General features: G+C 43.0%; 1 protein-coding gene and 1 long non-coding RNA gene across 8 annotated transcripts in view; one reads left to right on the forward strand and one right to left on the reverse strand.

Annotated features, from left to right (window-relative positions):
* Positions 1-776: 776 nt before the first annotated feature.
* On the reverse strand, positions 777-6,160 carry LOC126040760 (uncharacterized). Of its 2 annotated transcripts, none has more exons than XR_007506709.1 (3): positions 6,130-6,160; positions 5,054-5,090; positions 777-4,548 (listed from the first exon to the last, which is right to left on the reverse strand). It is a non-coding gene; the product is annotated as an uncharacterized LOC126040760 (long non-coding RNA). The 2 variants fall into 2 exon arrangements; XR_007506708.1 differs by having other exon boundaries at positions 5,054-5,093; positions 6,130-6,158.
* A 3,029-nt stretch (positions 6,161-9,189) lies between these two features.
* VPS45 (vacuolar protein sorting 45 homolog) overlaps positions 9,190-12,743 on the forward strand; it is a 29,111-nt gene continuing 25,557 nt past the window's right edge. For 5 of the 6 annotated variants that reach the window (XR_007506703.1, XR_007506705.1, XR_007506704.1 and 2 more), the window contains exons 1-5: positions 9,190-9,651; positions 9,754-9,888; positions 10,110-10,170; positions 11,975-12,054; positions 12,585-12,653. Coding sequence is in view for 2 of the 6 variants with exons in the window: in XM_049805607.1 (XP_049661564.1) it covers positions 9,559-9,651; positions 9,754-9,888; positions 10,110-10,170; positions 11,975-12,054; positions 12,585-12,653 (438 nt within the window). In the remaining 4 variants the exon portion in view is untranslated. The remainder of the gene's footprint in view (positions 9,652-9,753; positions 9,889-10,109; positions 10,171-11,974; positions 12,055-12,584; positions 12,654-12,743) is intronic. The other variant, XM_049805606.1, reaches the window with a different exon arrangement.

The raw sequence follows: 12,743 nt of genomic DNA on the forward strand, positions 1-12,743 counted from the left end.
CTATTCCATGGCATTGTGTGCATCAGGATGGTTTCCAGCCTACACTTTCAACAAGAATCTCTGGGATTTCATTTATAAGCTTATGTTCAATTAGACAGTTTGAGCTGAGCAGTTGTGCACAAGTGTCACAACCAAAGTCACAGCTGAAACCGTGCCTTTGTTTTAGAGTAGGAAGAAATAAAGGAAGCACAATCTGATCCAGTAATGTTACTGGTTTGATACGTGGGTCAAATATAAAATAGCTACTTGGAATATATTCCATGTGAAGTGCAAGTTTGTGGAGTTTCTCCGAACAGGAGGAGCTCTTCTCACATCAATCCTCAGTTTTTGCTGTTTTATGGGACAGCTACTCAAATTTGGTAGAAGAATCAATATTATCTGCTAGAGTAGAGATGGTGAAAAATGATTTTCCTATGTTGAGAACGAAGTAGAACTATTTTAGAGATGTGAGATGGGATGGGATGTGACTCAAAGGTGCAGAGAGCTGGAATTTTCTGTTAGGTGGTAGTGTGTGATGTCCCAGGAAGCGCAAACTGCCTTGGCCAACTTTCTCTTTGAGACGAGAAGAGGAAAATTGACTCCTTTTTAAATAATCAAGATAAAATTTGATCTCTTAAAATAGACAGCACTGTAATCCTGGGACAATCCTATTGACTAAACTTAGGTAACAAAATCTGCCCCTGAAGCTGTTATCATGCTGTTTAAATAGTAATTGGACTAGAGTAATTATTAGTGAGATTAAATCAATTTTTTATTTATACAAATATATACTTGAATGAATTCTTAAGGAAGATTTAAATTAGAAACAATGTCAAATGTTACATTGTCCAGCAACAAGTCCCGTTGACATTAAACTGCTCTTCTACCATCCAAAGTCATTCTGTGGGAAAGGAAAATCGTAAAGATTTCCTCAAAATAAAAATACAGTTGCTTTAAATGTCTTATCTGCAAATAACAGATAAATACCCTACAAATGAGATGGACATTCTCACTCTCAGAAATTAATAAAATTATCATTGGAAGTATTTTTACCCTCAGATATTTGTTTTCTGTTAGTTCTTATCACGTCCATTATTTGATAATTTGTAAAAGTGGTAGATCAGCACAGATCCACCGACTTCTATGTAGATGAAACATAAATACGAGCAAACCTCAGCATGACAGCCAACAAACATTTTGCCACATCATCCTCAAAACAACCAAGTCACCCGCATCCCACACTGACCTTTTACAGGTGGATAAAAGCCATGGTGGAAGAATAATTATGGGAATCAACGAGTCTGAACTAAGAAACCTCGAGAGTCATCCTGTCTGATGGGCTCACCAGGAGGGCAAGTCAGAGTTCATGACTTCTGGAAACGGCAGATTTTATTGTGATCCTATTGTGGGTCCCTTTTATCCACAGTTCCGAGAGTGCTGCACCTTTTGGTATGAATAAAATTGGTCAGCAGAGTTTTAGGACTGATTTGAAGGCCAACACTGTGGTACGTTGGCAAAGCTTAGATGGGGGAAGGGGAAAATGGAAACAGAGTAAAACCAAGTAGCACCTGACCACCATTTTCTGGATTCATATGAAGCCAAGGTGTTTGAATTACTTGGGCCAGCGACTCAACAAACATCCAGTTAAGTTTAGAAGGCAAATAAATAGACTATACTAAAGATAAAATCTGCATTGGGAGATCTACTTTATCTTTTGAAATAAACGAACTAGATAATTCTTCTCAAGCTTTATGCTGCTGGGCTAGTGTACCTCTAATTTGTGCTCAGTATTGCTGTTTGTTTGTACTTTTCAGGAAGGTGCTCAGATCCGTCCATTATCATTATTATTTTATGCATTTATACTACGGGAGCTTGCAGGAGCTTGGTGCCAGCCCAGCTGCTAGGCTCTGCACTAAGGCAGAACAAAAAGTCCCTGACTCAAAGGTATTTTGAAGAGACATTAAAAATGCAATCCCTTATCTGGCAATTTAAAACCAGGCTCTAGCAGCAGAGGAAAATTTACAACTGATTGTGTGGTTTTCTATGGTTGAATGTCTTGCAAGCAGTAGACTTTATTTTTAGACATGCCTACTGCTACCTAAATTTGACTAAAAATCAGTCCCTGATGTCTCAACGTGGACATTCAAAATTACGGAGATGCAGTGTTACAGCTTCTGATGTAATAATAAGTTTCAGCAACAAAAATACAGAACTTAGGATATTTTTGTAACTATTTTACACATTTGATGCGAACATAATTTCCAGTCCACATAGCAAGTTGGTTTGTTTTTTTTATAAACCTACTGCTTTGCTAGTGCTTTTAGTATGCATTCATTCTACTATACATTACCTCTAGCTTTCTTTACCTGAGTTACAAGTCCTGTATAAAAGAATATCCCTCCCATAACTACATGAATTTTGAATCCTTTCTGATAGTAGAATATTAATGATAAAATAACAAAATAACTTTTGCATTATACTTTTGATTTGTAATTCATTTAAACAAATCTATCACTACAGAAAAATGGCAAAGGCACAGAAAGGCATTTGTATGCCTTTAAGGACAATTACAAAGGTGTATTTAAGAAGTAGACAACATTCTGGTCTTCTTTAGTTGAAAAAAAATCATCACTGACATCATTACAGAAGCATTTCCAAGGAAACTGGACAAATAATCAAATGATAAGTACTTTCCAGGCACTAAAACATTTCAAATCTAAACAAGGCCAGAAAACAATAGGATGCAATTAAATACCAGTTTTTTATTTAGTTTGCAATTATTATGCCCATAAAGCAGTACCTTTTGCCGTGAGTACCCCCACTAACTCCTCAAGTAAGGTGTCAGTCAGTTTGAACGTGAGGAGTAAAATCAGGTGCCTGGAATAGTGTTTTTCCTAGAGAAATCCTGAAGCATCTAAACCACGCAAATCTTTTTTTTGGTCTTAAGATCTGTACATATGCAAAACTTCCTGGCCTCTAACCGCTCTGTAGGAAGAAGACCCGAGGTATTTTGAACAGTGAAATGCAATTTAAAATGTGATCTCAGCTGGTAATCTAAGTGCTTAAAAGACAACAAACGTGCAGGTTACTCAACAAAGAAATGGGGAGTTGCTTAATTGGAAGTGAAAGGCAGGATTTATTCATTTATCCAGTCTTCTATAAATAGTGATCTGACGGCGAGGGTACGCTGGCTCTGTTTCGTGCGGCCCCTTTTTAGCTCTGTCCCTCTCGGAATAGTATCTAATCCCAACTGCCATTTTTACTGCGATTAGCAGGACCAAAGGCTCTTCTGGGTGCTTGAACATTACTCACTCAGAGCCAGTGTTCTTGAAGAGGAGCATTACCTCATTTTCAGTAAAACTAAGTAACATTCTTGCGCTTGGAACCTGGAAGGACACTCCTCTGATTTACCAAGCACTCCTTGGTACAAGCACAACTTTAAAAGCCTGTGTGATTTTGGGTGTAAGGACCAGAAGGACTAGGGATGGAAGAGGGAGAGATGGAAACTGTGCAAAGGAAGGAGGTGGGGGAAAGAGCTCTTAAAAGATAGGATTTGCAAAAGTGTACGAACGGGTGATAGAGACACAAAAAAAAGCTCTAATGCCATCTTCAGGTTTCCTAAATAGGAACATAATGTGTGTCAATTCTTTCCCTATGGTTGAAAGGGATGAGAAACAGTGGGTTGTCCAAGAAAAAGGAGAAGTTCCTGTGTGCTAATATTAATGATGTGGGGAAAAAAAAGTGTGCAATACTCCCTTGTCTCTTTTACAGGCTGGTTTTAGCCCTCCCATGCCAGCACACTCTGGGCCAAAGCTACTGGGGTTCTCTGGAGCCTGCCTGGTCAAAACCGCGCTGCATGCCAGACTTCCCCAGCTGCCTCCCACTGCTCCCAACAACCCGGGCTCAGAACTTACAGCCTGAGCCCATGGGGTGGGATCATTTTGTCAAAAGAAGAGCAACAAGGTCCCCTGACCTTCAAGTCCAGGTTCTTTTTTTCCAGACCTCTCTCTCTGGCAAGACATAATGAGATTTAGCTATGGGACTTCCATGAATCCAGTGACCCACAGATTGCAACTATACTTGGAGTCGTCCCAGACACATTAATACTGTACAAACATTTTCCATCAGACTGCCAGGCAGATCTCTTCATTATCGCTACATCTTGCAACTGACTCCATTTGTCATTCCCTTTTACTGATTTTTCACCACAACTGGTGAAAAGCAGCCTGAACGATACGCCTTGCGTGGCACAGAGGACGAAGCAATGCAACACAGACATTGCTTGTGAGACACAGACCAGCTCCTGCTGCTGGTTTTCAATTCCCCTGCAGCTTCTGTGCCACAAGGACAAGCCCGGAGTCACCTAACACATCGTGTCCTCGGCCAGCTTCACATCTTTTGGGGCACTGCTGCATCTCAGCAACATGCCTCCAAAGAAAACAGCTATGAGCAATAAAGTCTGTTGAATTCTGTGGGGTCAGTGTTTTCCTAGTGCCATGAAAGCCTTTAGCCCTGAAGAGGATGTGCAGTCACCTTTCCTCCGCTCCGCCGGCGCCCTCTGTCTGACTGCTGCAGGAATTCAAACGCAATTAAAATCGGTTTTAAAATGCCACTGATCTTTTGTAGTTTTCCCCAGAAGTTGCATGTTGGGGCTATTTATGTTTAACTGGTTATTTAAGCTAAGCTGCTACAAGCTTCTTCAATTCCAGTGCTTTAATTAAAACTGATAATTAAATGATACTGACATGGGACGTCAATGCTTTTCAAAATCTTTTTCCTAAAATATAACAAATGAAAACACACATTTTACGACTCAAACCTAAGTACTTTAAAGAAAAAAAGATGCATATGTAGCCACTAGTTTTGTGAAAACACCTTGGAATGCACCCAAAATTTCTGTTAACTAGCAGGCAAATTAGTTGCTTCAGCACCTCTGAAAATCTTGGTTTTCCTCGTAATAATTTCTCGAAGCCATTCAGCTAAAACATGAAGTTTCAAAAGTGATGATGTAATACATTATCTCATATTATTATTCCGAGAGGCACTGGCAAAGCAAACATTTCCCATTGCTCACGTCGCATGTTTGGTCTGTTTCCTTGGTGTTCTCTTATCTGCTAATTTAAAAATAGAAGCACAATCATTTTAACATTTAGTTACCTGCGGACCGCATGCTTCACATCCGAGTTATAACTCTGAATACAAGATATCTTTGTTATCATTTCTTTTAAACTAAATAACACTATTCCGACTCTAATACAATGCAAATGTTGTCATTCTAAATCACTTCCAGTGGCTACAAAGCAGATAGGAAGTGTATCGCTATAGTATGTAACTGAACAAATATAGAACAGTTTTATATGTAAAGAGGAACATTCTTTATGACTATTTTCCACTCTTCTTTCAGCGGTTAAAAATAACACATCTGGGCTGCTGAGGTGCTTCAACTCTTTGTACTAAACAAGAAATACAGTTCATTTCATAAGCAATCGTAAAAAGTGAGGTATTTTTTACAAGGCTGAAGAAGTCCACTTTGGAGTTTACACAGAAGTCTTGCGCTTCTCATACACATCCCTAGCAGGGGGTTTCTCTAATGCAGATGGAGGAGTTAAGGTGCCTGTTTATAATTTGTTTCCCTTTGCTCCATTTTGGGATACAGGCTGTTTTTTAACCATTTCTGACGCTTGCCTAGTCCCTACAACCAAATGGCACAAACTCCAATCGTGTTTATAATTAACATCTCTAGGGCTTCCTTCCCTTCCTCTGACTATTTTTTGTGTCACAGCAGCATGTAGCAAAACTGTATGTTTTAGAGGACATTTAGTCTCATTAAAATGCCCTCAGAATTTTTTTTTTTAAATACTGACATATTTACTCAGAAATTGGTGCTGTTTGGGTAGTTGGATATCTGGCCAGAAAGTCTCTCAATCTCACTTTGAAAACAAAGCAAAATGCAAATAGATGTGTCAGAATGATTCTCAAGTACAAAGCTGATAAAGACATCAATTTGTCACAGAACTTTAGCCACCAGAAATTGGAAACATTTATTAAACAAGAGTGAAAGTCACTCTGCCCTTCTAAACCACAAAGCCACGTTAGTTTAGCGCAGCTGTGTATCATTTTAACCCAATGTAAGATAATTCTCATCCTTACTTTTTGTGCTCTTCTTTCTTTAATGCCCAATCGAGGAAGAAAAAAGAATGATACGTTATTTTTGCTACCCAATCTAAAAGATGAATCTCCATTTACCAAGCTCACAGTAAAACTCACTGTTATTTTCCAAGCAGATGGGTTAAAAAGATGGGTACAAATTATTCCACTGATATCTTAATAGACTTTTCTTTCATTTCAGCGTGTTTGGCTATGAATGATTTATGTGCCTGACTCTGCAAAATGTCATATTTGGAGGTAGTTACTGCGAAACAAGGGCCTAAGACAGCTAGCCTTTCCACCCAGATCTCTGTGCAAATTCCAACTGACTTAAAGGTAGGCTTCAATACTTCTCCAAATAAGAAAGTTTACTAGGTAAGAATTTAAGTAATCTAAGCTACATTTTGATCCCACCTAGCTTGTTGTATTAATAGTCAGTTTTATAAGCATACACAATTAATTTCTTCACATTATTTTCCTTACATGTTTTTGTATTAAAAGATTTTTAATAACAGACATTTGCTCTTCAATTCAGTTTCTAATTTACGAAATGTTAATGATAAAGAATTTCCTGTTGGGAGATGCTTAGGCGCACTGTAGAAAATATGCCTTTTGTTTTGTATCTCAGTCTTGAGTTCTGAGGAAGAGAAAATGGAATGAAAATAGCAATGAGCGCAAATATAGGAACACTAACTGCGAAGCCTCTGTATACAAGAGAAACCAAAGGTGTTAAACTTATGTGCGTGATTATTCCCTGAGCAACTGCAAAAAGATGTCCTACAACAAACTGCCTACACATTTAAATAACAGCATAAAATGTACCACATTTTTTAGCTTCCTATTTTCTGTCCTCAAAGCATCAATTTCCTGGACGTGGGAGAGGAAAAACCCATTGTGTTTTGAACATTAAGACGAGTATCAACTTCGTACATCCTTAACATCAGCTTTCTTTAGGGCTGACTAAGCATGTTGGATTTTAAAATACCTGTAACTTTGCCTTTTAGCCTTTATGTTGCATGCTGTTCCGAATTATAGTATCAAATCAATGCCAAAACAATATAATCTCATAAAGTTAATAAACTTTCTGTTTGCACTGGCTGTATTTCTGCCATTGCTCTGTTTATGGCTTTCCAGATACAAGTGAGAATACAAAAATATCTGATCATTTCAGGTTTAAGGATGTTTTTTTCTTTAAATTACAATAAATGCTGAAATGCACTAGCTATCTGATGGCAGAAATTATAGCAGCTAAGAGATCTTTGCTTACACATGACGTGTATATTGCGGAGGGTCAGTATTATACCCACTTAATCACACCAGCAAACAAACTCCAATCAAATCCAAATGCCTTGAGTTAGTCTGCGTGCTTAGACTAAAGGGAAGGATTTTAAGACTATTGGCTCCTGTACTATTTTGGAGACACAGCTGCATTTTTCCTCTATCCAGGCCAAGTTTATAGGAATAGTGACAAGGCACTTAGGCACCTGCTTTTCTTGATACCAAGCAAAAGGATTGCTTTCCCTTTCGTCTTGAATTTTTTAGTGTTCTTTACAAACACCAGAAAACTTTAGCAAAACAAAGCCTTGTCTTAACCTTAATGTGGTATTGTTTTAACATCCATCTTTAGAGCAATTGTATGTATTTAAAAGCCAAACTTTCTCAACTCACTTCATCAGGATATTTCTCAGCACTTGACTACAACTGCTTTTTGTGTGCAGCAGCTGGGATTCCTAAACCTCATCCCATTTACTCACTAGAAAGATGAAAGACTGCAGCTCCTAAGGAGAGAAAATATTAGTTATATTCAGCTTAACGTAGCCAGGGAAAGTATGACACTTCTGAACAACTCCGTTACACTATGGTATGGACAAACTTCATGCCTTATCTCTGTACACAAACCTCAATAGTCTGCGTATCGCTAATGTATTGTGAATGTCTCCAAGAATGCTTTCATAAATATTACTTACAGACTGGCTGCTGTCTAAAAAGGAAAAGATTTCATGGACAAGCCTCTTTCTCTGATCTTTATTTTTCCTATAAAATACAAAAATTTTAAGCTATATCCCTATTTCCATAATGTATTTTGATGTATATTAAATAGAAATCAAGCAGAACAAAAGATGAGCTATAAGCATGGAAGAGTTCCTTTGTGTCAGCTCTTATGAAAAGGTACTTACAAGATTTGCAAATAGCTTCCATTTTTCAGCAACACCTGCTCACCATTTTCTGCATAAAACACACACGTTAGATGATTACATTTTTATGAACATAACAGCCCCTTTCCAAAATTGTCCACACTCGGGAATAATAACAGCAGCAGAATAAATAGCACAGAGACACGCTCTTTTAAAGGTTAGGAAAATAGATATCAGCTCCAGTCACACGAGTTATCCCATGAAGGTCAAACACTGCGCTCCCCATTCCGAAGATGAGCGATGCAAAGGGGAGCAGCGACATGGAAGCACCCCCCCTCCCTCCATCCGCTCCCCCCCAAAACCCCGGTACTGATGCGTGCCTTTTTAAGACATACATGATTACAAATTTGCTTTGCTTTTGGAAGCCAAGCTGGCATGGACTTCAAAAACTGCCCAGATGAATAAATGCCCAGGCAGGCGGGGATGCTACGGCTGCACATCCTGCAGCTTCACCTTGCCCAGGCCCAGACCTTCCCAGAAGGGGGTCCCAGCTCGCTTGGTGGGTTATACTGGTGATGAAGGAATTGCCCTCATTACTGTAGTGTGCACAATATCGAAATGGAATTTTAATGCTTTTTTTTTTTTACCTTCCGTTTGCTGGAAAACGAGACTGACGGCAAGGGTGCTGAAGGGAGGGACCAAGCTTCTCCTTCCATTACCGACAGCGCAGGAAGGTGCCTGGGGCGGGGAGGGGAGACCCGGGTTGGGTGCCCGGGGGTTGGGGGGGGGCGCGGTTGGGTGTTGGTGGGGGCTGGGAGGAGAGGCGGGTTTGCTGCCCGGGGCAGCGAGGGGGGGAGAGGCTGGTTGGGTGCCCTGGTAGAGGGGGCAAGAAGTGGGTTTGGTGCCCGGGGCGGGGCGGGGGGAAGAGGCGGGCTTCATCTCGAACTGCTTTCGCCCTCCCAGGACGTTCCCGCCCCCCTTCCTCAGCTCGTGTACGCCCCCAGCCGCAGGGGAGGCCGCAGGGCCGGGCGGCTCCCGGCTTTCCCCGAGGGGGCCAGGGCTGGCGGGAGCGCTGTCCCCACCTCATGGGACGCCGCCGCTCCCCCGATCCTGCGGGCCGCGACCCCACCGGGCGCCGGGGGGGTGGGGGCGGGGCCGGCCGCGGGGCACACTGGGAGTTGTAGTCCGGCGCCGCGCTCCGCCCGGCGGGCCCTGCCGCTGGCGGACTACAACTCCCAGGCGGGCGGGCGGCGGCCGTGGCGGCGGGTCGAGCTGAGGGGAGCGGAGCGGAGCCGGGATGAACGCGGTGCTGGCTGTCAAGCAGTACGTGTCCAAGATGATCGAGGACAGCGGGCCGGGCATGAAGGTGCTCCTCATGGACCGGGAGACGGTGAGCGGCGGGGCCGGGCCCGGGTAGGGAGCGATGCTGGGCCGAGCGGCCCGGCGGGGCCCGAGGCCCGGCTTGATGGGCCCTGTCGCCTCCCGCCCGCAGACCGGTATCGTGAGCATGGTGTACACGCAGTCCGAGATCCTGCAGAAGGAGGTGTACCTCTTCGAGCGTCTCGATTCTGCCAACAGGGAGGCCATGAAGCACCTGAAGGCCATCTGCTTCCTTCGGCCCACCAAGGTAGAGCCCCCTGCCAGCGCTGCCCCTCACCACGTCCTCGGGGATCGCCCTGCCCTTCCCTTCGCTCCTGCCCTTAGCCTGAGGTGGTGAGATGGTCGCCCGTGGGCTATAGGTCAGGGTGGGGGTCCGTGATGGGGATGGCGAGGAGGCAGGGGTCACTCCAAAGCCTTCTGATGTGACATTTCTTAAGTCTGCTGCTCCCCGGTGCTGTTTTTGTCCAGGAGAACGTGGAGTTCCTCATCCAGGAGCTGCGGAGGCCAAAGTACAGCATCTATTTCATTTGTAAGTATGTTCTGTTCCATCCCAAAAGTCAGACTTGCTAGTCAGAGACTTACCTGATGTTCAGGAGAAAATACAGATGTGAGATGCTGTGCCCACTCCCTCTGTCAGGCCTTTACTAAAATGCTAAGAACGTGCAAATTCTAGTTTTCATGCTGTTTAGGTCACCACATTCTTTTAGCAAAGAGTACACACATACCAGATAAAATGATTAAACTGAAGCAACTTGTAAGAGATCTTCACCAAGCCACACCATAAATCTGCATCCCTCCAAACACGGCTTATCCTTAAGAATCTCTGGGATTTTAAAGCTTTGTCTTGCTTTGTAAACATGAAAGAAGGCTAACGCTGGGGGTAGAATGCCTTTATTGTGTGGAAGACGGATGCACAGGATGAGAGACTGGCCTAAATCTCGAAGGTAAGTAACTTGGGATAGACTTCACATCCCAACTGCACGGCATCTTCTGATGCCTGGCGTATCAGGCAGGTGTTTCTCACATGCTCTGCTCATGCCACAGAATATTCCGTGGTTTTAAAAATTAAGCAGAACAACCACAGCTGGTTTTGTGTTGAAGTCTATCCAGCACAGGTAATCACTTGGTGAAATTCAGGGAAATGAGCTGAAGTGGCCTCTAGATGTCATTGCTGATCTGCAGGAATGCAGCGCTGAGGAGCCGGGCTCTGGCTGCAAGAGGGAACTCCAGTTTGGAAAGGGTAGCGGTGACTGGCTAGCACAGCAAGGCCGAGGAGCTCAACAGAGATGTGGCTGTTGCTGTGTTCAGCCATTTAATATTCCTTGTCGTTTACACATATAAACTTACTGACTGCAAGTGGGCTGTACATGGTGTTGCTTAATTGAGCAGATGTTAGGCTGGGGAGAGGATGAGAGAGAGCCACTGCTGCCTTTCCAGCACTGCCACGTCCCACCGGGCATTTAATCCATCGTTGACCATTACATACTGTCCTGGTTTCAGCTGGGATAGAGTTAATTGTCTTCCTAGTAGCTGGTACAGTGCTATGTTTTGAGTTCAGTATGCGAAGAATGTTGATAACACACTGATGTTTTCAGTTGTTGCTAAGTAGTGTTTAGTCTAAAGTCAAGGATGTTTCAGCTTCTCATGCCCAGCCAGCGAGAAAGCTGGAGGGCCACAAGAAGTTGGCACAGGACACAGACAGGGCAGCTGACCCAAACTGTCCAACGGGGTATTCCATACCATGTGACATCACATGTATAGAAGTAGTAGTATAGAAGCTGGGGGGAGTGGGGGCAGGGGATCACCGCTTGGGGACTAACTGGGTGTCAATCGGCAGGTGGTGAGCAATTGCACTGCACATCATTTGTACATTCCAGTCCTTTTATTATTACTGTTGTAATTTTTTTAGTGTTATCATTATTAGTTTCTTCCTTTTTGTTCTATTAAACCGTTCTTAACCCACAAGTTTTACTTCTTTTACCAATTTTCTCCCCCATCCCACTGGATTGGGGGGGAGTGAGTGAGCGGCTGCGTGGTGCTTAGTTGGTGGCTGGGGTTAAACCACGACACATGCTGATCCAGTGCTGCAGTCACGTACTGCATATTGGCACCAGAGGCAGAAAGTCGGACAGAGAATTAGCTCAGAGTATCCATGTGAGGTAACTTCTGGATTATAATGTCTGCATAATAATTGCAGATGTAAGGTCAAAGGATCTCTGTTGTAATCTGCTCCTGCTCCAGGGGAAAATCCAGTCATACTGTTCTGTGGTGTTCTTGTGTGTTACGTGTCACTTGCAGAGCCCGACTGTTCTTTCACTCTTGTTTTCTTTCAGATTTCAGTAACGTGATCAGTAAGAGTGATGTCAAATCATTAGCTGAGGCTGATGAACAGGAAGTTGTGGCTGAAGTTCAGGTGAATTTTGAATATTTTAAATAGATCTCCTAATCCAAAAGCACCAGCAAAATGAATGTACAAGCTAACAAACTCAGCTGTGGCAATGGGAGGACTCTGTAGTTCTTGAACAGTATGCAGCAGCACTGTGCAACCGTCTAGGATGGAAGAACAGATGAACGTACACATGGGATTAAAAAGTAAAAGGAAGAAAAAGTCCCATGTCCCCTGTTTCTGCCTGCCCTCCAGTTGTCAGAGCTGCTGCTGGTTCTGCTGTCACCTGTGTTTCACAAGGCTGCTACATGTTTGTGGTGTTGACAAAGAGCTACGTACTCAAAAAACACACACGACAAATTGGCAATGGAGTTGTCAGCAGCTGTGTAGGGATTTGAGAGGTTCGGCCTGGGGGAAGGAGAAATGATCAGAGTCAATGAGTCTGTGTATTGCTTAGGATTTTAGCATCAATGTGGCTGATGCTGGAACACGTACTCTTGTAGGCTGAATAAGGGTTGGCAAGACACATAACTCTATTTGCTTTTACTTGTTGGCAGGAGTTCTATGGCGATTACATTGCAGTGAATCCACATGTTTTTTCTCTCAACCTCTTGGGCTGCTGCCAGGTATGAAAAAAGCTAATGCTCCTCCGGGGCCTTGTTGTATGGTTAATAGAGAGACCAGTAGCCACAACAAGCGGGGTGCCATGGTGGGCT

This window comes from Accipiter gentilis, chromosome 7 (assembly GCF_929443795.1).
Source record: "Accipiter gentilis chromosome 7, bAccGen1.1, whole genome shotgun sequence".
NCBI lineage: Eukaryota > Metazoa > Chordata > Aves > Accipitriformes > Accipitridae > Astur > Astur gentilis.